The sequence below is a fragment of the Accipiter gentilis genome, chromosome 8 (assembly GCF_929443795.1).
Source record: "Accipiter gentilis chromosome 8, bAccGen1.1, whole genome shotgun sequence".
Classification (NCBI taxonomy): domain Eukaryota; kingdom Metazoa; phylum Chordata; class Aves; order Accipitriformes; family Accipitridae; genus Astur; species Astur gentilis.
In genome coordinates, this window is record NC_064887.1 from 5,645,229 (window position 1) to 5,669,543 (window position 24,315).

General features: G+C 46.0%; 2 protein-coding genes across 3 annotated transcripts in view; one reads left to right on the forward strand and one right to left on the reverse strand.

Moving 5' to 3' along the window:
• Positions 1–23,152, forward strand: FYB2 (FYN binding protein 2). Its single transcript, XM_049809460.1, has 20 exons — positions 1–104; positions 3,494–4,265; positions 5,269–5,463; positions 6,558–6,591; positions 9,380–9,468; positions 10,239–10,267; positions 11,536–11,567; positions 12,439–12,523; positions 12,854–13,007; positions 14,748–14,874; positions 14,974–15,017; positions 15,319–15,388; positions 17,296–17,379; positions 18,671–18,699; positions 19,478–19,538; positions 20,109–20,201; positions 21,831–21,915; positions 22,225–22,381; positions 22,531–22,564; positions 23,009–23,152. The coding sequence occupies exons 1-20, from the start codon at positions 96–98 to the stop codon at positions 23,016–23,018; spliced, it is 2,193 nt and encodes a 730-aa protein (XP_049665417.1). The 5' UTR covers positions 1–95; the 3' UTR covers positions 23,019–23,152.
• Positions 1–24,315, reverse strand: part of PRKAA2 (protein kinase AMP-activated catalytic subunit alpha 2) — a 369,728-nt gene that overhangs the window by 320,200 nt on the left and 25,213 nt on the right. The window lies entirely within an intron of this gene.

A 24,315-nucleotide genomic window follows, 5' to 3' on the forward strand; every position in this document is an offset into this window, starting at 1 on the left:
CGGGCAACGGAGCGGGGAGAAGCCGGACCGGAGGCAGGGACAGGGAAATAAGCTGCCAGGCTGAACTGCTGGAGCCGGCACGGAGCAGCGAAGGGATGGACGTGGTAACTGCCGGGGCACTGCCCCATCCCACCCTCACCGCAGCAATGGGCGGCTTTCTCCTCTGTCCTTGGCCCGGGTGAAATATTTGCTGCTTGATTTTTCTGCTGCTTATTCGTAGCTCGGGGCTGTTATCTCCATGAAGTGCTGGGAGCAGTTTAACCTCGGGGTTAGGTGCACGCTTTCATTGCTGCTTCTGCTCGGCGTGGAAACCACAAAGGGACAGCTTTTCTGCCCCAAAGCTGGGGCTGAGGGGCTCCCGGTGCCGGGTTTCTTGCCCCCTTGCTCTGAAATGAGCTGCGATTGCTGCCTCTTAACTTAACAAAAAGTAGAGTGGATTTCTAATTTTTCTTTTCTTTTTCTGGGAGAAGCTGGCGGGTTAATGAGTAGATAGGGTCTGCGGCGTGTTCTCGTCAGCCTGCCTGGGGTGCCTGGGCTCGGGTCCAGCCGCCCCGCTGCCGGGTAGAGGGCAACGCTGATTAAACATTTACCCACGGGAGCTCCCTTGGAAATTAAGATAAAGAACGCATGAAACCAGAAAAATTTCAGGAGGGGAACGTGCAGTGTTTCCTCTCGGTTGTCCTGCGTGTCACGTCTTGAACGGGGTTTCTCTTCCGGCATCAGTTCGTTTTAGAAAAGCAACTGCAGAAGACTAATGAGAATTCAGATCCCTTTCGGTTAGTCCTTGGTATCAGCACAAACCTCCGGTTGCTGCTCTTTCTAAAAGGGATCCTTATCATAGGCTTAAGCTGAGCTTTAGTCTGCTTCCTAGAATGATATTAATGTTAGAAGAGCATTTTATTTATAGGGAGAAAATATGGAAAGTTTAGCTGTCCCCTGACTCCGTAATGCTCATAGCTTTCCGGCCAGTGGAAGTTTGTTTCCTTTTTATTCTCTCCCTCTCTCATCTTGCGTGGGCTTTTGCCAAATCTGTTATTATTCGCAGTGAATTATTTGGCCAGATGTAGCTGTAATACACATTGTGAGCTTTTGGCAGTCCTTTAAATTTATCAGTGTCTTCTCCCCACTTGTCAGCTGGTCTGATTTACAGGGGAGCACCTCTCCCCACCGCACTGCACCCTCCCTGGGCTGGCGGGGCACCGGGGCTGGGATTTCCCGCGTGTCCTGCCTGCGACCCGCTCGGCACCGCGTTTAGGCTGAGCATCTCCCTGAGCTGGCTTAAGGTGCGCGGGTTAAACCCGAGAGTTGCGCGGGTGGGTCTGCGGTTGGAAACAGTCCCGGCTCTGATGGGAAAAACGTCTCCGCAGAGACCGGGAGAACTCATTGCACCTCAGAGGGTCACGCTAAGCTCAGCTCTGTGCAAGGAAGCGGCAGTTGCAGGAGGTTTTTGGGGAAGGAGAGGGTTTCTGGCGGGGTGTGGGTGTTCAGGAGGTGGCCGGGGGCTGCAATTTAACCCCATCCTGCCGGGAGGTTCGGTGTGCTTGGCCGGGGGCTGTTCGTGTCCCTCCCGTGCCGCCTCTGCTCGTGGCATCGGTGTGAATATCCCAGCGGGCTGCAAACCGGGGGAAACGATATTCTGGCGAAGGGCACCGAGAGTGCATTAAGCGCAGATAATCTTCCGCTTAATTAGGCAAATTATTTGAAGCTGCCGTTTCAAGGCAAGAGGAATAACAACTTGAGAGGGAAGAAGGGAGGCTTGTATCCATCCCTCCCTAATTGAAGGTAATGCCAAGCTAGTGACTGTCACAGCCGTTTCTGTCACAGCCAGTGCCAGGGAGAGGCCTGACCGAAAACCCGGTTTCGCATGAGTCCACCTCGCCCGTGGCACGTTGAGACATGCAGGTACTTTTCCATTTTCTTTGTCTCCGAGGGCACTGACGAGGAACTATGCGCTACGGTAAAGAAAATCAGTACGGAGAGGTAAACAGCATTGAACTCTTCAACTGTTGCTGCGGCACGTGCAAAAACTCGGTGCAATTGCATTAGGGCACCTCGCTGCTTTATTTCCTGTCTGGCATCGCTGCAGGGATCTGGTACGTGTGGGATTATATTTTTTTCCAAAATCTGATTCATCCTCCGTATGCTTCTGAAAACTCTCATTCCCATCGGCTCGCCGCTAGATCAGGCTGTCTGGGCAGCTTACACGGCATCATGCCGCTGACCACTAATATGAAATATAATTGGAGCAATTCAAACCTCTCCCCCAAGGGTTGGTTCTTTACATCATGCACTACCCTGTGAAAGTAATAAAGTCAGTGAAAGGGGTTATTCAAGAGAAATTGTCAGTGTTTAATAAATCGTGCAATTAAATGCAATAAAACCTCAGTATGCTATTCATCTGTTCTGCCTTAACACTTAAGGCTGGAGCTTTTTTCAGAATAACGAAGTTCTGTCCTAGATAATTTTTTCCAATTTCCTCATTAGACAGGTTCTCGTGAAGCCTTACAGTTCTCTGCACTGAACTAAGTAGTGCCAGAGTTGTGCACCTAATGTAATCATGGCATATAAAAAGTTATAGAGCAGTTCAAGGACTTAAGTAGCTCGTAAATTTTTTCTTCGTATTTTCTCCCTAGTTCAGTTCAGGGCTGAATTTAAGCCACGACGTTGCAGGCAAAAATTGTGGTCCCCTTTTCTCCAGCATGGGACGGTGAGACACTTGGGGACAAAGGCCTGAAACAAAATGTTCTTTAGGTGCCCTTTTAAACTACGCTGTCACTGATTAGCTCTCTTTTTGTTCAAAATCATATGTAACCCGGGCTCTGGTAACTGCGCGGGGGAGGAATTGAGTATCTTAGCCAGTATTCATCACCCGGACTGGGAGATGCTCTTGCTGTCATTGTGTGCTGTGTGTTTGGTTTGTAAGCTTTTGTCCCAGGGGTCACTTGAAGCCACCAAGGAGGGTGTTTGGTGCTTCTCTTCCCATGGTTGAGAGGACGGACTGGGGATCTCCAGAGCAGCACCAGCCTCTCCCCCGGCTGGTGTTTGTGTACTGAAAATAGATGCAGCCTTCCTACCCAGCAGGTGCATAAGCGGTATCACAAGACCTCTGCCAGGAAGCTCTGACGTTCATTTTAGTGTTTGCCAGGTCGTCCCGAGGGAGATTCTCCAACACTGGGTGATGTTGGGGAGCAGGAGCCATCGCCGCTGGTCCCGCTGGCTCTGCTTGGTTGTGTTTCCATGCTCTGCTTCTGCGTTTTCCCCCCTCTCAGCTCTGTTGCCTTTATCAGCAGTGATCTGTGAGCCTTCAGAGGATCCTCTGAATGTGCCAATTCTCCTCTCCTGCTTTAAAATTTTCACCAAGTTCTGCATATCCTTGGTGACCAGGGTGGCGTCTGTGGCCTCTTTCTCTCTGAAACAATCACGATCAGGCAAATTGCCTGTTGCCACCCCTGAAAGCAGATATTTTGTGCTCTCCTCTTTTTCCCCCACCCAGGAAGGCGTGACTGATTTCAGAGCCCTCCGAGCAAAATTTCAAAATGACTCCAACTTGGCCAACAAGCTGGTGCAGCCGCGCAAGAAGCCTCCCCCTGAAATCCTTCCCAAGCTGGGCTCTGGAGGGAATGCCGTGTCCAAGCCTCTGCCCCTGAGTAAGAAAGAAGTGATAATACTAAAATCCAAGGATGAACCTGCCCATCCTGCCACCCAACGCTCCACGCACCCCCAACGCAACCCCTTCGCGTGGCCTCGAGCCCAGCTGCGTTACGTGGAGCCGACGGAACACAACGAAGAGCACAAAGGCAACGTCTTGGAGAAAGGGCTGAGTTCTCCCAAGAACGGTCCAGAGAAGCCTCTGCCACCCTATTGCGCTGACCGGCAAGGATCAGCCCAAACATCTCCAGAAGGCCCTCAGCTCCCAAATTCTTTCCACCACGCCCTACGGATGTGGGAAAACGCTTTATCCCGTGGCGAGAAATCAAATGCAATGCTCCCAACCCAACGGGCAGCGAACTTATACGTGCACCCCTGCCCGGAGCAGAGGGTGATGCATGCTCCTGCTGCGTTGGGCGGCAGCAGGATGCGACCGCCTGGAAACGAGCCCACGCTGGACTTGCCTGCCCAGAAGAAGGACGGTCCGCACGGCAGCGGGTCGGTTCTTCCCCAGGCTCCCGGAGGACACAGGAGCTCTGATGAAGCCGCTGCTGAGAGCGCGGCGGCAACTGTTTTCTGCCAGCTGGGTTATCGTGCACCGGGAGAGCGCCAGAAAGGTATACTAAGCTATACTCTTAACGATAAGCATATATATATATGTATGCATATGAGCATAAATGTATATAAGTGCTCTGAAAGTGCAGGGTGCAGCAGTTGGAGAGAAAAGCTGTTTCGAGTTGGGACCCTTAAACAAGAGACCAAAGTGGCCTACTGGAGTGCTCCCTTCCTTCCCTGGAGGTCCTGGAGATTAAAAAAAGGGGTCTCAAACTGCTGCCGAGCTTGGGTAAAGGGAGGGGTCCCCATCTCCACCAAATTTTTAAAAATTCACTTCAAGAAATTGCCCAAATTTTGAAAGTAGGATGGAGGGTGAAGTCAGGGGAATATCTTTAGTTTTGGTCTGCTTTGGCCTTTCTCAATTACAATGTAAATGTGACTACGCCCTGCTATTTGGTTTTCGCACTGACATAAAGGCTTGGCTTTTCTGCAAAGACAGTTTAGTTCAAATTAAAATGGCTTAAACTTGAAACCCCGCTCTGCACCCTTCCAGCTTTGCAAAAGGTCATATTTGACCTCAGAGAGCATACACTCCTTGCAATATTTCTTACAGAAACCGGTGCTAGGAAACTCGAATGCCATGAAGTTCCCCTTGCTAACGTCACACCGAGTGACAGGGCACTGAAAAGATTAAGTCTTTGTTTACCCTGGAAAGCTACCTTGCTCAGACTGTGTATTGAAAACAGCTATGCCACTAAATCCTGCAGATTAAAATGTTATCGGTACAGAAAATTAGGCTAGTATTTTATAATCTAGAGGAAGGGAGCTGTCGAGACCTGAGGCCCCAACATGGTTAACTTTGTAAAAATCTGTAAAAATGGACATTTCCATTTATTTTTCCATTCTGGTAACATGGTAAGAGCCCTGCTGTGTAATGGGGATGCTGAAATTGGGAGGAAGCAGAGATGGTTAGAAATGTCCGTGTAACAACTAATGATCCTACATGGATTTTTACATAAATGAGGGCTAATTGCTGCCTGTCCTTGTGCTTCTTCTCTGGAGCAGAATCGGAGCCTCCCTTCTGCCAGCCTGGAGCAGGAAAATGCTCTCACAGCCCCAGGAGCAAGTGGCCAAGAATTAAAGCTCTCCCTTCAGTGGAATCCCTGGGTCCTGCCCCTGGGAAGCCTGCAAGACCCCCGAAGTTTGATCTCAGTGCTTTCCGAAGTGCCATGCCTTTGGTCCACAGAGGAAATGAAACAAGTAAGAGGTTTCTAGTCTCTCTCCCCAAAGCTGTTTTGCAGAAAATGAGTAATAATTTGCAGTTTATTGACATCTATAACGCCACGATTCCAAACGCACGGAAGTTAAGACGTTGTTACTTGTTTCTAACATCTTCCTCAAACATTGAAAAGAGCCCAACAGTTTCAGTGAGCCTGATTTTTGCTCCTAATCTGGAAAAGGGATCTGGTTTTCCAGGTTGGACGTCATACCCCATGCAGAAAGCCGCTTTCCTCCCAACTGCAGCATATTGTGAGCGGTTTACAGCTGGCTGTAAAGCAGCAGCAGCTGCGTATGAGGCGAGCTGATCTTTATCACTCCTCTTCAATGGGAAGTTCCTTCACTCTGGAGCACACAACTGTGGGAAGGCACAATAAAATCAGTAGAAACTGGTCTGCTAATCACCCCCCCCCCCCTTCTGCTTTAAATACAACAGAGGGCAATGTCGTTAAATGTTCCGACATCAAGAAATGCAAAAGTTCAGTTTCCCATAATAAAACCCTATTGATGTTGCATAACAGAATATTCTGGACCACTTATTAAGCTGCTAAATAGTGTGTCTTTATAGTTACAGGCTTAATTATAGCCAGATCTTCAGGCACAACTTTTGCTCAATTCAAATGGAGCTGCTTTTCTAGGAAGGGCTCAGCTAAACTCTCTTTGGCTTTACGGTGCCAATGCTTATTGATCTGCCCTGGCCTTGACAAGAATAAGACGGAAAGAGAGAGGTTTTCACTGAAAGTCTTTTCTAACCTACTTGCCTTTTCTAAATATATTAATTTGAAGGAGGAAATTAGTTACATTTATATGTCGTCGTCTCCATGCCCTCTCAATATTGCTCAATTATTGATCTCTAGAAAGCCTGAGGTTGTTGCCTGGAAACATAAAATAATGACATATTAACATAGCCACATCCCCAGTTTCTGCTGGCAATCTTATTTCACACCTGCCTTTGTGTTTGGCGTGCTGCCTCGAGGAAAGGCTGTCCCCATCGCACCTCCCGGTCGCTGCTGTCGGTGTTCTGTAGGAGAGCAGTCTTGCCTTCAAACGCTAATCCTCTGTGTGTTTGTGTGCAGCTGCTGACGAAGAGGATTACTTGACCCCCGAAAGGTGAGCGTGTGGCGAGGCAACGTGTGGCTCGTAGGTGACGGGAGCATCCCCATCCCGCGATGCTGAAGCATCCCCGTGCAGTCTGGAGGGAACGTCCCGCTCCCAAAGGCAGCAATTTGCTCCAGGGATTGCGCATGGGAAGCTACATGGGAAGCTCAAAGCTGGCTGGGTTGACCTTCTGCTAAAGTAGAAAGCTTCATCCCGATTTTCTCCTCTGGGCTTTTCGAGCAGCATGGAGAACGCTACCCGTGTGTCATGAGGTCTGGTTTAGCCGGTCGGAGGGAAAACACTGCCGGGGCTTTGGTGGCAAAGATCACTCCGCCCCCGTGTGTTTTTGGATTCCTGTTTTCCATGTACTCAACTCAGTGTTTTTTAGAAAAGAGATGCTTTTGCAAACTGTTGCTGAAACAAAGCCCTGGCGTAACCAGCAGGTGTTGGGGGTTTTTTTTGCCAGCAGCGGAGGAGCTTGCCCTCCTGTGGGTTTGTGCAGCCGGTACAGCTGGGGTAGGGGAGCCACTGCCTTCCCTCCCCATCCCCAGGACTTCAGCTGTCTCCAGATGCTGAAGTGAGTTTTTTATTGAGTGGTGGTCCAAAGTCACTGGAGAACCTGAGCTGATGGGTTCAGCTTCAAATGTCTGAAACAGCTCAAAAAATCTTACAGGCACGATTGGTTTTCTATACAAGGGGAGTCTGACTTTTTCTGGTATGTCTCTGACTTGTCATGAGTGGTTGCATAGTGGTCCTGCTTCTGCACCACAAGAACAGCAAAAGTGGAGAAAAATATTCACATACATGTTTTGCCTTAGCTGCATGAATATACAGCTGGGAAAATGAAAAACAGAATGGCTGAACCAAAGCAAAAAGAGATGAATTCTTAAAATGCTTTCTGCCCCCAAACAATGAACTCTTGCAGCTATCGACACAGCAAGTTGTGCTTTTCACATCATGAGATGTTCCTGCCAGTGTTGGCTGGTATTTTGTTTAACTTTTAACCTGTACTTGTAAGAAGAGAACTAGTCAAAAAATAACCAGCTCCAAATCCGTCATGCACCACAAGGAAGCTGTCCTAGTAATATATTGCAGCAAGATGAGCTGTCTTGCTCTAATACTTGTGATACGGTCTTTACAATAGGTCACTTGTTAAATATTAACCATGCGATAACTGGGGAAATGAATTAAATGAACTCCAGCATAAAAGCAAAATCATGGGGTTTTGGGGGCAGAAATTCCCCTCCTCGAAGCCTCACCTGTAATGAAGTCTGGTCGCTTAGAGACCCTGACGTAGTTGCTTGCGCTGACTAAACTTGAGCTCTGATTCCTTGTTTGGGGATAAACGCTCTGCCTTCAGGGATGCTAGTTAGGGATCCATCAGCCCAGCTGTGTTTCAGGTCCGCTGTAGCACTGTGGTATATACAAAGAGCTGTCTGGTGTCCAGCCAAGCTCCCAGGATGCTATTTTAGCCAGGGCTTGGGCTGGGGAGGTGCAAGCTCAGGGGTTCTCCTGGTCCTCTCTTCCTCAAGCGATGGCACTGGGGACAAAATATCTGCCTGCAGTATTAACGTAATGTGTATATGTGTGTCCCCTTCAGTGGGACCTACGTGTCCAAGACATGCTGTGGGACCAGCGAGCCGGCAGGCACTGCGCCCAGCGCTGGGGGGCTGCAGGGGAGAGCAGGGGGCTAGGGCAGCCTTTGGCATTAGCACAAACTTCTGCTCGACTTTAGGTGTCGTTTCTTACTCTGATTTCACTACTGTTAAAACGCACCTTGAGTTCCTTGTTCCTCTTGTTCTGGTTTGCAACAACTACTTAGTCTTTACTCTGTTGAAGCTGAGTTGTGACAGCAGGGTGATTCAAGGGAGACCAAACCCTCCCTGAGGTTTATAATAGACTTACTGTTAAAAGATGGAAGTTCTCACTATAACTCTTCCTGGTGCTCTTTCACCACCCTACCCTGTCCCCCGCATGTGTTACAAGCTGCACCTTGTGCATTTGCCACTTCCCAGTACGCTCCTGAGCTGCCAAAACCTCTGGCTGCCGTGGGCGGAGGGGAAGCCTTGGGGCTTTGCCTGGCTAATCCGGGAAGGCTTGGATTTCTCTCTGCACCTATTTCCAAATGACACTAGTTTGAATTTCCGGAGGAGGAAAGGAAAAAAAAAAGAGAATGAGGAGATGGGGACTGGGCTGGGAAGCCCAATATTTGAGGCCATGTGGTGCGGTGTGGGGGCTGTGATGCTTTGCCTCCTCCCACGGCCGGCATATGCCACTTGCCACGTCGGCATGGAGCGTGTGGCTTGATAAACTCGGGAGCAGGACCTTTAAATATACACTCTGATAACTCTGCTTTCCCTTTCCTCTTTCCTTAAGTGACAAACAGCATGCCAGACAGTGCAACTGGGTTGTTATTAATTTTAAAGTAGCCGTAGTAGGTTTGAAAATTGCTGCACTCCGATATCCTTGGATTTTGTGTTCTGTTTCTACTTGGGGGATCGCTGTAGGCAGAAGACCGTAATCCCAGTATGAAGTCCCCTGATGTGCTTTGAGCCCTAAAAACGCAGCCTGTGCTCCCAAAGGAAAAGCAGCGAGAGTGTGGAGACGGGGGGAGGCTCAGCCGAGCCCTGTATCTGGCACAGGTCTCCTCTCCTCCGAGGAATTCCTGATTTCACTTTCCTTTCTTGTAGGCTCAGTATCAAAGCGCTTGAGTTATTTGTCCTTAAGAAAAATATTTTTTTTCAGACTTCTAAAAGGACCAGAAAAAAACCCTCTTCTCTCTTTTCTTTCACCTTCTCAGTGCTGAACTTGAAGAGCAGCATAATTATGAAGAAACCCCGATGTACCTGAATCAGTCTGGGGACACTGCAACCTTGTCTGTCATTGAAGGTACTTTGCAAGGCAAGACTGCTAGGTGAATTACTTGCTATCTGAGATAGAGTCTTTAAAAAAGGAAATAATAGTTTCTTCAAGTTGAGAAAAGTAGCTGCGCATTAGTCCAGGTAACCAAAGATGACTGTATGTTCCCTCTGTGCAGTGACAGTGTGTGAGGACTTTGGGGCACAGACAAAAAAGAAGTTAGCATTATGGTGGTGAAATGGTGCTTACAGTAAAGCTGCAGTGGGGAAAAAGTCATGAGACGCTATCTATGTAGAAGAGAAAGAAAAGAAGATAGTGAGGCAAACCTCAGCATCTTCATGGGAACAGAAGCATGCAGGGTACAGAGCTTTTCCATCTCCATCACTACTTCTTCCCAGTTAATTTTCTCTATCAATCAGAGCTGTCACTGCTCTGCTTTTACATTTTTCAAAGTTGTCTCCTTTTGGGGAGGTTAGTTTCTGCCTTGTGCATTGGTTTTCTCTCCCGTTGGAACAGGAGGCAAGCAACTTCCTTGGGGGGACCTGCCACAGCCTTCTTGGGTTTGCCCCTACGGCTACGAAAACTGCGGCCAGACAAGCTTGATGCTGCAGTTCTCTGAATGTAAGCCCATGCTAAATAGCAAATTGAAAGACTCTGGCCAGCATGACATGGTGAATGTACCATGGTGAATGTGTGCCTGGATGCTGAGCATTTGGGCTGAATTTGTGTTTTGCAACTTAAAGTGCAGTGACTTTAACGTGGACTAAAAAGTAATACGTATTCACAAATATCTTTTCTAGTACCTAAGGCAAAGCCTCAAGAACACAAGGTAAGTCTCGTCACAGCCAGTTTTGATCTTTCAGGCTTGACTGTATCATACATACCGTGCTTTCCTATCTTAGAAACTTTTAATATCTGTATTTCTTATCTGCCAAGTATTTCTTTATGTATGTTGTCTGTGAAGACTCTCAAAAAATAAATAAGAAATTGCAGAGGGGACATGAAGACTAATGAGGTTTCCAAACACACTAGGGGAGAGAGTCAGTTCCCTTGACCTCTGCTGCAAACACGTAAGGAAGCGGTAACACCATCTGGATGTTGGTGGTAGACCAAGTAAGTGTCAAGCACCAGTATCAAGATCATGAATTCTTGGAGATAAAATCCACTGAATTGTTCTGGAAGCTCCTGCCAAAGGCGAGCGGGTGCTGGTAATCCCTCTGTAAAGGCATAAAAGCAAAACTGAGCCAGGTTGCTTGTCGTGGCAGCACGCTTCAAGTTTTGGCTCATAAGCAAGGGCAACTGTTGTGGGCACCACTGTACGGATTTTCATCCCCTGCTGCAGGGATATCTCTGCTGCAGACTACAACTTGACTCTTTCCATTTTACCCTGCCTGCAAAGGGGGTGGCAGTTCACCTCGGCAGTGGAGGTATCCTGCAGCGAAGGCAGGATAGTGCGTTGACCAGGGCAGGAATTGCTACAGCTCTCCCTAGAGAAGACCTGCTTGGCTGCATGGCCGAGCTCACAGTGGGTGGCTGGGCTGAGAGAACACGTCACCTCATGCCAGGAGGTGGTCATGTACTGGATATCAGTTCTGGCTCTCCTAAAAGAGGGGAAACTGCTCCTTGGAAAATGCCAAACTCTACTTTCAAGTCCTGACTTGCAAAGCAATCAAATTGTCCAGGAAATAGCACAGGTTTCCAAATGCACTTATCTGTGCATGATTTGCAGAGAGGTTCTCTGGCTTGGCTGTAGTCCTATTTTATGGTAGGTTAGAAAGTCTTTTTTTTAATTAAAACAACCTTCCTCCTCTTCTGTAAGGTCTCCAACCTGTAATTGCTTTCATTCTGACCAGTAGCTTCACTGGCCTGGTCCTTTGCACTGTTCTATTATCCCTACATAGTTTGTCAATATGCGTATCCCCTGTCCTGCAAAGTAGAAGAAATATCCTTGTCTGATGACTATTCCAAACGTAAAATGCTTCTGGGCTTTCTAAAGAAATATTTCTTTAAATACTAGATGACAGTTGAGGCCTTGTATAAAAGCTTGACTGTTGAAAAAAGCACAGTGGCTGAAGGCTTTCCTCTTCTTTATTCTAGAAACAGAAGACTTTTCTCATTGCCAAATCCAGGTAATTTCCTTTCCTTTCTCTCAAGCTTCTTCTAACCCCACAACTAACTCAGGTTAGGGTTAGAATATCGTAACACTCAGTAAATAGAAAGAAATTTCCTATATTTGAGGACAGGAGCAGGACAATGTAGATGATGATGCTCCTCTGTGTCAGCTCTCATGGTTTCTAAGATTGTTTTCATTCTAAAGCATATCTGGAGGGGAGATTTTCTTCTCTGCTGTGGCACACAAGAAAATACATTGTCTTTTCCTAGTGAAACCTGAACTCTTTCAGTAGAAGAAGGGGGAGGTAAGAGGCTCTCAAAGAGGGACACCCAGTTCCAGGTCCAAAGCTGTGTGGTCAGGCAAGGTCCACACTGAATTTCACCCTATGAATGTCACGTTTCAATCTCCTTGCAGTGTTTAATTACTGTCACTGGCTGAAGACTTTTTTTCAATGGGGATTGAAGATTCATGTGATAAAAGGGGGTCACTTCAGTGGGAAATGCTGTGATGCTGGGAAAAATGTAGCATGCTCTGCCTCCTGTTGCTGTATCTTCTTCCCTAAATTGCAATATAGTATGGTGAGAGGCAAGTCTCATGAGACAGGTACCACCACTGGCAAACGGATCTAGCTTGTCCATTCCTGCTACTAGAAAACAATCATCTTAGTCTGTCTCTTCTCCAAGAGCGATTGCTATTACCCCAAGTAACCAGTGGCCTTTAGATTTGGATTTGCCCTTACTTTTAGTACTGGCGGTCTTTTTGGCGTCTACCTCATTCAAAAGGAAAATGAGCTGCTTATGTGGGCACAGTCATAAAGCAGTCTGTCTCCCTGTGACTTTGCTAAAGTGTCTCTGTTCTCAGATCTCTCTCATTTCTGAAATTTTTAGTCCTGGAAGAGCTAAAATAGAGGATGAAAAAGAGGAAAACCCAAGTCTTGAAGGAGGGAAACAGGAAGAAAAGAAAATTTTCAAGGTATCGTATCCTTGAGACTACTTTTAATAGTTATTGTAGGGTGTCTCTTCTCCTTCTGTCCTCCCTCTCAGCAAGAAACAGTTGAGATTTGAGTCCTTAATCACCTGCGGTTTGCTGCCTTCTCTTTTGCCTGCCCATTGCCCAACTGCTACTGTCTAGAAGACAGCACCTACGTCTACCAGAAATCCCTGATGGAAAACACCGTGAAACTGTTTTAAGTCCACAGAAAAGTAACATATTCTTATAGATGTATATATGTAAGTTAAATTAACTTATATTAGAAAGCTGTTTCTAAAGACTGTATTGGCCAAACAAAATGTCTGATCTCAGACAGGTGGAAATGAATCCCTGTCTCCCACTAGTCAAACCGAGGAAGACGGTAGAGGTGGGATGAAGGTGCCGCAAGCGAAGCACGATGTGACCAGTACCCAGACTGCAAAGCATCCTACCCCACAAGGGCTGGCAAAAGACGGCGCGGAGCTCTGTGAGTATCTCATTGTGCTCTTGAGTGTTTCCTCAATCCTCAGCCCCATCTGTTGCCCAAATGTCTCTTCCATATGGGAAATAACGTTCAATTTGGATGGAACTCTTGAACCAATTTAGTTAAACCAGGGCAAAAGGTTGCATGCGCATTTGTATTCTGGTCTGAATAATTTATTTTGGCTTTGCAAATAGCTTCCTAAGTTGGTTAACCATCTGCGTAACTCAAACCGAGGTGTTTGTTTTTCTAGCAGATTGCACTTATCCGAGAGAGCTGAAATCCATCTCCTCTGTTTCTCATAATTTATTGAGTCTCAGAAAAGGGTTTGGCTAAGGCTTGTGGTGGAAACGCACGTGAGCAGGATGAGAGCCTGAAGTCTCCCCATGTCCCTTATTAAGATGGATGATGGCTCCTTGCTCCATCTTCTCAGTAGTTCCACTGAGCCTTTTTTTGACTTTGGGCTCCTTCTGTCACGATGCTCTGAGATAGCATCCAGAGCTGATGATAAGCACCTTAGCTGCACGATTAAACCCAGTCATGTCTCCTCTCTAAACACTGTTTTGCAACTTCAGGTATAAGTGTGCCTGGGCTCTGTTCTGCAAAGGCTTACTCCTGCCTCTGCAAGCTGTTAGTACGATGTGGCAGCGTTTCAAAGGCAAAAGAGAGAAAAGTAGCTCTGTTGGGCTCTGCGGACAGACCAGGAGTGTGAAGGAGAAAGTGTAAATTGACTGCGGCTGTGGTTGTTGTTATTGGTGTGGTCCTCAGGTTTTTTTATAATTTTCAATCACTTCATAATAGTTTTCTGGTTTGGTCGCCATCTGTTTTTGTAAGAAATCTTGCTGATTTGCTTGACCTTTGAACAGCTGGAGGTAATTTCTGTGGGGATTTTTTTTTTTAAAGTACTCATGGTGAGCCTCCTGCTATTGCTTCATCAGAGAGGCTGATTTGGAGAATTGTTTGGTTCCCACCCCACCTCCTTTTCTTCTTCATGGGAGTTTGAATGTTTTGCAGAAATTTGGGCAATTAACTAGACCATATTGTGGTGGTGCATGTTTCTGGTGAGACCTACTGCATGTACCCATGTTCATTTAAAAACGCTATCTGCTTTTATTTGTGTGGCTGCATTTCTACATTACTCCAACTCTCTTAAATCAGTTTTAAGGATTTAATATTGCCACTTCACAGAGTCCTCCAGTAAGAATCTTTTTCTAACCTCATGAGGTGCGACTCTCATGCTTGATTCCAGCCCTTGGTGAAATGCATCTCTGGGATACTCGCCCTCCTCATCTCCTTTCCTAGATGTTGATTTACAGGTGTATCACAATGGACTGGCCCGTTGTTTGGATCTCAGCATCTCCACCAACCTTGCTAAGCCGTCCCTTCAATCAATCCTCTGAACATCCATGAACAGTCTCTTGGGATATCTTCTGGTGAGCAGCATTTGGATCAGAGCTGCCACAACTGAGAATCTTGATGGATGTTTCAATTTTTTTAAACCTAAAATATTTTAAACCGTTAAAATATTTTAAAGTTAAGTGGTTTAAAACTTAAAATCTTTTAAAATTCTTTGCTTTTCTTTCTCAAAGTGGCTCAGAGCAGAGACTTTCCCAGGCTCCTGGAATGGGAAGTATGTCTGTAGGCTCTTATTTGTTGTGGCATCAACTGTTACCCTCAGTAGTTGCCCTTGCTCTGAGAAAAGTTCCTCAGAAAAGCTTCTAAAGCAAAGGTCCTTTCTCGTTCCAGTGCAGCATGTGTATGTTGGCACTCCAAATCCAGGGGCAGAAAGACCAGCCTTGAATCAAAACACTTGGCAGTCTCTGCAGGCACCAGAGGAGATATATGATGACGTTGAGGAAATGCAAGACAGACTGTGAGTATGGACTGGGGCTCTTCGCAATGGCTGTGTCTGTGAAATGTCTTTTAAAAACTACACTGCAGCACATCCCCATGTAACGCTTCTGTCTCCTAGCAGCCACGCGTCAGACGCCTCAAGTCCGTCTGCTTCAGCCAGCAGTAAGTGCAGCACGTGGAGAAGCTCGAATGGGAGCTGCTTTTAATTTGGGCTGGTCCCTGGGAGATGATGTGAATAGCTTCATTTGACTTTCAACATCTATAGTGTCTCCTTCTGGCCTGGTTGCTCTAAATTCCCATTAAAACCGGTGGGGAGCAATACACGTGTCTAACATGGAATTCATTTGAGCGACCTCAAAACCTGTAAGAGTAAAATGTAACGGCCTGGGTGCAATTTGTCCAGCAAACCTCACCTCATCGCTACTGAATGTGGTTTGTGATAATGGTATGCCTTGGTTTTAAGTTTCAGGAAACAGCTATGAAGAAACATATGAAGATGTTGAGATTGGGGGTGATAATCCAGCAAAAACGGAGTAAGTTGCCATTTCTTAGCCTGTATTTTGAAATACTGCCTTGATCTCCCATGCCAGGTACTGGCTGGAAGCCTTTTTTTTCCTAATGCAACTGCAGAAAAATTGTTGTATGGGTAGGTTTCTTCCTCCTCGTCCTCCCTCTTTCCACTTTGGCTGATACTTAGGGAGGAAAAATAGTTACTAAAATTAAATCCCTGAGCAGTGAGGCCTTTCTATTAGAGCTTGTAGCACTCTCCATCCATTGGAAGTACTCCCTTTACAGACCTCTTCTTGCATAAAACACACTGGACAGTATTGCTAGCCTTCTCTTGATCAAAAGTGGTGTTCAGCTGTAGCTGAGAAACAGCACCTTTTTTTTTTGTGTGCCAAAAGAGGTAATGCTCAAAGGACAAAGGGGAGCATTGTCCCCCGTAAAAAGGGACAAAATGCTCACATTTCAGATCGCAGAGGGTTGGAAAGCTGAAAGGAGCCCGGGCTGACACGCTGTAACTAACTTGCAACCTGGTTGTTGTTTTTTTTATATATAGTTTCTCAAGATATTTGCTTCCACAGGGTGTGTTATAAAAGCAATGAGTTTTGCAGCCTCAGGTTTATAGGTTGCCTGAGCTTCCCAAATGGATTAAGAGGTGAAATGTGAAGTTAGTCGTGTTCTTACTTATTAGCTTTGTGTGGTTCCCTACCCTCGTGCAGTAAAAGATTTCCTGCATCCCTTTGTGAGAAACAGAGACAGCCTTTGGGAATGGCATATGGGCTGGGGATGCTGCACACGATTGCTTCGAGTGCATCTGGTGGTTCTCTTCTAAGGAGCGGTGTGGGAGGAATAATAAGGTGTTGCTGTACATCTGATTTTCCCTTACGGATGTGAGACTCACGCTGGCTTGCATCTGGATTCAAGTCTAGCTTATGCGTGCATGTAGAGCCTGGGTGGGTCAAGGAGGGGAAAAAGGCATGGGAAACCTGAAACCCTGGAGGTGACTGGGCAGTTATTAAAAGGCAAAGTGCCATTTCTCTGCAAATTGTCCATGGGAGTCGTGTGGTGGAGGTGCAGGAGCTTGTCGGGCCAGCGGGTAGCGTCCCCATGCCTCTTCGGCCCCTCTCTGCACATGGGTGTTGAACAGCAGCAGAAATTAAACTCTATTGCTAATTCACAGAAGAGCAGTGCATCTTGCTGGGTTTGCAGGGCAGTTTCATGACAAAGCTAGAGGTGGGACCAAATTCACAGGGTTCAGAGGTCAGTGTCTTAATCCCCAAACCAGTCTTTATGTAATCTTTCTATTGATCCCACATGCAGAATTAGGTGTGCTGATACACATAAAGTGTTTTTAATAGTACTTGTGCATGGGTAATGTCCCCCATGTGAGGATCTCGGTTGTTTGCAGATACTTTATGGAAAACCGCTGTGTAGCTTTGCAACCCCCTGTAAGCTTCAGAGAGGAGTGTGTGTAGTGGAAAGTCCTTCTCAAAAGCATACACGACAGGAATGTGTGATGAAGGGTGGCACAGAGAGATGCTCCTGATGTCCTCCTTTAATGTCCGCTGCATGCTTCTGGGCAATTTTTGTCCCTTCTATCAGCAACCTTTTCTCCAGATAAACCTGGCTCATTCTGTAGTTATTGGGTCAGAGAATGACAACTTCAATTAACACAGAAAAGTTTATAGCTAAGCAAAGGTTTGAGCTTGGACTTCATAATTAAGCACCTTTTGCTGTGCTGGTGCCTGTCCCGTTGAATCCATCATCCATCTGCATGACGCTGTTAAGGCTTAAAGCTTGCTGCTAGGCTGAGGTCTAAGGTCTGCTGACCTCCCTTTACCTGCTTCAGGATCTCTGGGGCTACGAGTATTGCAACTCTCACGTAGTTCAGCACGTAGTGCCTCTTTAATTTAAAATCCGTTTCTCTTTTGGGCAGAACAGAAAAACAAAAGAGATTTGGAAACTTGTTTAAGATAGAAAAGTTGAAGCTGAAGAATACCAGGTTCAAGGAAAACTTAAGGTAAGAAGATGTTGGTTATCCAACCCCTTCCCTCTCTAAACCCGATCATTCATATTTGCAATAATTTGAGAGCAGGACGTCTAGGAGTAAGGAATACAGCTTTATTGGGAAAGATATGCCAAAAGTGCTTCTATCAACCCTTTAGGACCTGCTGTGGCAGATGTGGCCGATGGTCCATCTATGCAGCTTCTCTGAAGTCTCTGGCATGAGGAATCTACAGAAGCTTGTCCTACAGTCCAAGTTTTCATAGGCTTTCTGCTGCCTTTGGTACCTTTCTGATACCTCAGCATGACGCAGATACACAAGGGAACATAGAAATGTGAAACCTGCTGCCTAGACCTGTGGGCCAGGATTAGCCAAAGGCTTGCCGATGTGGCTCTTACGGCTTGAGGTTTTTTATTCCAAGTACCATTTATAGTCAAGCTGGCAACAGCATCTGCTGAAAAAGTTTACTACTGAGTTTGTAGTCTAACAAGTTAGGATAGAGGATGTTGTATAAGTTGCTATAGTGCCCTGTTGGGTAGCCTTTCAATACGCTGGTTAAGGTTCCATGGAAACTGCCTTTTCCTCAAGTGCACACGAGCTGCCTGCAGAACCCGTCCTCCACCACTGCCAGCGTGTGCCTCACCCTGGGCACAGTGCCTGAAGTCCAGGAAAATGTTACTTATTTCTTTGGAAACTCCAGATTAACCCTTTCCTCTTTTATATGAGGAAGGTTTGGTTTACTTAAAAACCTTTTCACGCTACGTGCTCTGCCACGTCAGTGGCTCCTTCCTGCATTACTGCTAAATATCTTTATAGGGAAGGAGCCACTAGGTTTCATGCCATTCTTTTGTTGCAAAGAACCCCTAAAGTTCCCGCAAACGTCTTAGATACCTACCATTATTGTCACATTTAAATTCCTGGGCAACCCAGGATATTGGCAGACCACAAGGAGGGAATTACTACCGACTACGGTTACCAACTGTCCATCGCCCCTCTAGCAATTGGGAAAGGGTGTAGGGGTGGGCAGGAGGAGGGTGCTTTTGCCGATTTGGACTGTTCTTTGGATGCAGTGTAGGCCTTTCATAACGCACTTGATGAACACATGGTTCTTGTTGCTGCCAGAGGATGGAGATGCTTATTTAGCAAGGGACGTAACTCTGCAAACACGGTTGGTGTCACAGAGCCCGTGCACCCAGACCTGCCTCTATCGCTTCAGCAGCCAGGGCTGCTAGTTTGTTGGTGCTCGTGGCTTTTTGGGCGATGCTGATGTGCAAACTTGTTTCTAAAAGCCTCTTTCTATCCGCAGATTGTTTTCCATTTCGGTACCAAATTTAGGTAAGCAACATACACGTATCTGACTCTTGGGGATTTGTGTGTATGTATGAAGAGGCAAATGTATTGCACAATAGAAAATCAACTTTACACATCATCCCATTCTGAAAATCATGTAATGTGGCAGCATTAACTTTGAAGTCTTGATAGAGATTTGTGCTTCGCTTGGGGGTGGGGTTTTTGCTCATTTTGGGACGTTTTTTCTTTGAAGAGGAGCACTCCTCCTGCAGATCTGCATACATTTAGGAAGGCAACGTGTGAAGCGGTCCGCACTGAGCCACTGCTTCCAGGCTGGCAGTGGTGTTTAACAGTGAACTGTGCTCCAACAGCTCTCTGTAAAACTATTTCTCGCTGCCTGCTGGAGGGATAAGTTCATGCCTTGCATAAATGGGGATGGACTCAAAACCTGTCCCCACTAATCAAGCCTTGAGAAGGTGCTGGAGTGAACGTACCCATGTCCTTGGGGTGGAAACCCTGCCTGGGCTGGCTACAGCATGAAGTTGGGGCTTTGCTGCTGCTCCTGCTCCATCTCTGGAGCTGGATGGCCAAACCCGTCCAGAGAACTGCCCATAAACACAACTAACAAACCCAGGCACCCTGCCTTGTGCCGGAGTTTTGCCTGGTTTTTGGAGCCCTGAGGATCTTCCTTTTGCGTTGCCTTGGCACCTTTGGGTTGAGCGACTAGCAGCAGCCTCAATTTGCCTCTGCGATACGTTGTTTTGAGTACCAGGCTCAGAACGACATCTCCTAATAATTTTCTCTGTTGCGTTTTGGTTGACAGCATCTGTTTCCCAGGAGGACATGGTGTACGATGATGTCGAGGTGGGGCAGAGAGAGATGAGGTGAGGAAGGTGCCCTCTCCTGGGGCTGGCCCCGGGCCAAGGAGATGTTCCTCTTGGTGTAAACCTGTGCCCTGGGGAGCCTGCTGTACTGCAAGGCACTGAGGGTCATGAGCTGGTCGGGACTCAGTCCTCTGGAGACAGTCCAGGTGCCCTCTCCATGTGTGTTTAATTTGGCAAGTAGCATCCCACAAAATGTTTCTTCCATGTTACCTAGTTAGTGCCAGAGATGTGAAAAGGAGAGAACCGCTCCCTGAAATGTGAAAATTCAGATAGTTTTCCTAAGGAAGGAAAACTCAGGCTTCCAGACCCGATAATCAGCCCCGTCCTGGCAAGCTCCTTGTCAGAAAAATTACTTTTAATAGGAACAGCATGTCTTGATGTCTTGCTGCCAGATGATTGTGGCAGCAGCGCGTGCTGGTATAAATCGCAGCAAGTGTTTGCATTTCAGTGGTGGTCGTGGGGGGAGACAGAGAGAAAAATTACGACTTTGTAGGTACACGGGTTTGGGGAGGGGACACGGTCTGCTGGAGAAAACTTGAATTTCTGTGTGGCTCTTTCCCCTCCTCTCAGAGAGAAGGACGACAAGTACAAAACCTGGATGCCAAAATTTCTGATGGCAAAAGAGGATAAGGACAAAAGAAAAAGCAGCAATGATGTGGAAAGGTCTTGATTTTCATTCTGTGTTTTCCCATGTTGTCTAACTTCATATGTGTGCCTCTTGAGTCATTTGCAGGAGCAGGACGCCCCTGATTGTGCAAACATTTTGTGTTTGGCTGCTGCTCGAGGGTCCTTTCCCTTTGAACCCAGGTTTCAAGAATCTTTGCAGGAAATATCTTGAGGGCAAAACAAACTCTTGGATCTGAGCTGTATGCAGTTGGGGGATACCCTGAGGGTCTCATCCTGAAGTTGCATCATGTGGTCCCACTTAGTGAACACAAAAACGTGCTACTTGCTATATTTTTGGCTGCTTTTCTGCCCTGGTCAGTCCCATTCCTTCTTTAATTGTGCTTTGATTAAATATTTGATTTCTGTGGATCAGCTATTGCTATTGTGGCAAGAGCACTGTGTTTAGAAGTCCTGTACACAGCATAATAATTGCCTGTGCGTTCCCCTTGCTCTTTTTTTAGAGTATTGATTTCCTGGGTCTTCTTTTTCCAGTTAGGTTTATTGCATTGCCTCTGGCTGCACCATTTGTGCATAAAAGCAAAAATAAAACTTTTTGTTACTGGTGCTGCAAAAATTCACATGGAAGTAGGAGTTTCCATTTCCCTTTTAGGTCAGCAAAGTGTGCGTTGCAATGAGCTTTTTCATGACCCAATACCTGGGCCTTCAAACAAATGCAAATCAGAGATCTATTTTCTAGGTTCTCACCACAGAGCTCCTGCATGGGGTTGCTCAAACACCGTTTGTTGTTTTGTGCAAAGTCATGCGTATAATTTTACAGACTATCAGGAAGTCGATGCGATTTCAGCTGTTCCTTAGAGATCGCAGGTCCTGCAGGCTGAGACTGCCGAGGAGGAATCTCTTCCCAGCATAGAAGTCCCAAATTTCAGCTCTTTTTTCCCCTGCTCTTAATTTTAAGTGCGTGGAAGTTAGCCAAGGGTGAATAACTTATTGCCAGGGGGTGGTTTTTGTTTCTTTGGTTGGTTTTTTTTTTTTTTTTTTTCCTGTCTTAGTTTTAAAATGAATGCCATAGCTGGAATTTCATGTGCAAACCAGAAAGAGCGGCATCTCTGTACTCAGGGAGTGCCCCAGCACAAATGGCCATTGCTCTTCGTAAGCTGGTTATGAGCTTGTTTTTCACTTTACAGTGCAGTATAAATGTCTGCTTGGGTGACTTTCTCCTCCATGTGCTAAAAAAGCAACAAAAATCTGCAGAGCTGTGTCAAGCCCCGCTTCCATAAATGACTCAGGATGAGAGTTATCTGGGGACCCTTTATGTGTGAATATAAATAAAACCAGAAGGAGACAAACCGCTGAGGGAAAAGTGAATTGTTGACTTCTATAAAAACATGGCTGATTTGAAACATTTGATGCTCGAGAGTTTGTTTGTTCCCACACTGCTTACAGAGAAAACAGTTGGTCCAAATGGAGATACAAAATGGCTCACCAACAGATTCGAGTTGTATATTCATCCTTTTATGAAAAATAGCGATGTGAGCAGCGTGCTTTGCTCTTCCATGAGTTCATTGCAGGCAAGGCTGGAGTTAGGCTCTGGGTTGAATTTCCCAGCGTGCCAGGGGTTATTTAAATGGAGCTTGGAAGTGTATGTGCCTCCCTTTCTCAATGCAGAAATATCTTCAAAGTCAAGAAAAGTAATCCGGAAAAAAGCAAGAAGATGGAAAAAGAGGAGAAGTTTTTCAGAGAAACGTTTATGGTACGTGTCTTTTTAGAGAACTAGTTTTGTTGGAGGAGGAAAGCAGCTATGTGTGACGCTTAAAAGATGCGTGGTGGAAAGTTGTTGGTCCTTATAGCTATGCTGGGAGAGATGCCCCACTGACCTGGTGCCTTTTCCCCTAATCTGGGATTTTCATCAGGGATGTTGCTGGGTTTTTTCCCCCCTCCTCAGCCCCAAACAAAGCCTCACAACCCATCCTGAAAATTCTTCTCTCTATCCCTCCCCACTGCCCTTAAAGACATCGCACACGAATGTGGAATAACTTGTGGGTTTCTTTCTTTTCTGCAGTACGATAAGGAGATCAATGTCATCAACACAGCCACTGCCGAGTGCTCGGTCCCCAGTAAGCGGAGAGTTGATCTCCCGGTCACAGCTGGAGAACAGCTGGACGTTATCGATGTCACGGAGGGCAACGCAGTGATTTGCCGCAATTTGGAGGGCAGATGTAAGTTTGCAGAAAGTCTCTGGCACGGGTGGTCACTTCGCAATCCAGTTTTTGGGAGCAAGCAACAGTATGTTCTTTGTGCTTAGCTGCTGTGCCTTTATTTGCTCAGGAGTTTATTAATTTGCTTCTTTCCCCCCCCCTTCTTTCAGTTGGGTATGTTCTAGTGGAGCATTTGAACTTCAGGTAAATTGAGATTTTATTTATTATGATGCATATTTTCTCCTCCTTCCTGTGTATAGATATTTGTGATCTGGAGAAAGGTACTTAAAACTTCTGAAGGCAGGGGAAGGTTAATATAAACAGCCAGTATTAAATATTAAATAAGTATTTCCAGTTTTAGTCTGCTATTCTGCTGTTATACAGGTTTTCAGTCCAACTGCAGTTAAAAAAAGCCCCGACCAGTCATGACTTGTATAAATTGGAGATTCTTGACTTGCCTTCAGATATGCCATATTAATTCACATCTGCTGCAAACATGGGCCACTCGGTGTGCATCGCCTTGCCAAAACACACCCTTGAATTCCCTGCTGCAATATCATTTCCTTGCATTCTCATGCATAATTGATACAAATGAACCTCCTATTGCCCAGGTGCCCATTGCCATGAAACTTTCTTTTTTTGAGACAGACAGTACTAACTGCCCTGAGAGCTGCTCTCCCCCTGGAGCATCCCTGAAGGTCTCTTGTGTGCTTCCCACATCCGTGAGAGCCCACGTTGGTCAACCGTGGAGTGATGATGCGAATGTAAATAAAGTTTTATTTTTTACACTTACACTGTTTAATGGGCAAGAGACGTTTCCTTTTTTTGTCTGCTATTTAGAGCATGTCTTCACTGGTTATCTCGACATTAGTTATTTTCAGTATTTCTCACTTTTTGGAGTATCCTGTTGGTCAGCTCTGAAATCGCCATGACATTTCTGTGTTTGCATGAAAAGAATTGTGCAGTTTAGTTGCTCCATCTCGTTACTGTCTGGTTTAGGTGCAAGACTCCCCAAAAGACTTGCTCTTTAAAAAGCAAACCATATAAACTTGAACTGGTTTGGGGCTTGACAAAAGTATTGAGACAACAAGCATGTACCGCCACTCTTGCTGGGTTAAGTATATAAAATAGTGGAAAACTTGACTCATTTCTTTCAAAAAAAACATTTTAAAAAGAGTAAATAAAGCATTCAGTCAAAATTTACTTTATTTTTGTAAGCTAACTTAGGCATCCCAGATATGTAAAGGCTGACTTCTGGCTCCCACCGACTCGCAGCAGCAGGCAGTTACCCAACAGTTGCCCCTGTGTTCGGGCTATTCTCCACTGTGGGCCTGGAGGATGATTGCTTATTTTAAGAAAAATGCTCCTAAATGTAGGAAGAGAAATATAAATTGCTAATGGCTTCTCCTCAGTGTATCCAGTGGATACCTTTTCAAAAGCAGAAAAATGTGGATAGGGTTTTTACATCGCTTTGGAAGAAAAAACCTTAAATATGACTATAGTGTACACCTTCTGCCCCTCCCTGCCACATTTTAAGAGCCCGTATCAGTTTGCTCATAAATATCGTAAAAATGTAGATGGTTTAATTAGAAATTATTAAATGTTCCAAGCTTATGAAAACAGAGCAAAATAAAAGCGCTGTTTGCCACACGGCCATTTCAAAGCTGGCATAGAAGACATCAGAAAAACAGAGCAAATATTTAACATTTACTTTTAAGTCCATACAGGCATTCTTATTTATTTTACCATGTGGTTACTATTAAGTGCGTTGGCCTGCATCCATCCTTGCAATAAAAAATAAATAAAACAAACCCCTGTAAGCATGCGCAGCTTTGCAGGCTTGCCAGCCCAAATATTTAGACTTCTCTAGTGGAGATGGAGAGTTCGGGGAGCTGAAGCGCGTGTTTGGCTTCAGAGCAGGCTGGGACCTGCGTTATGTCCTTCACCTACAGCCT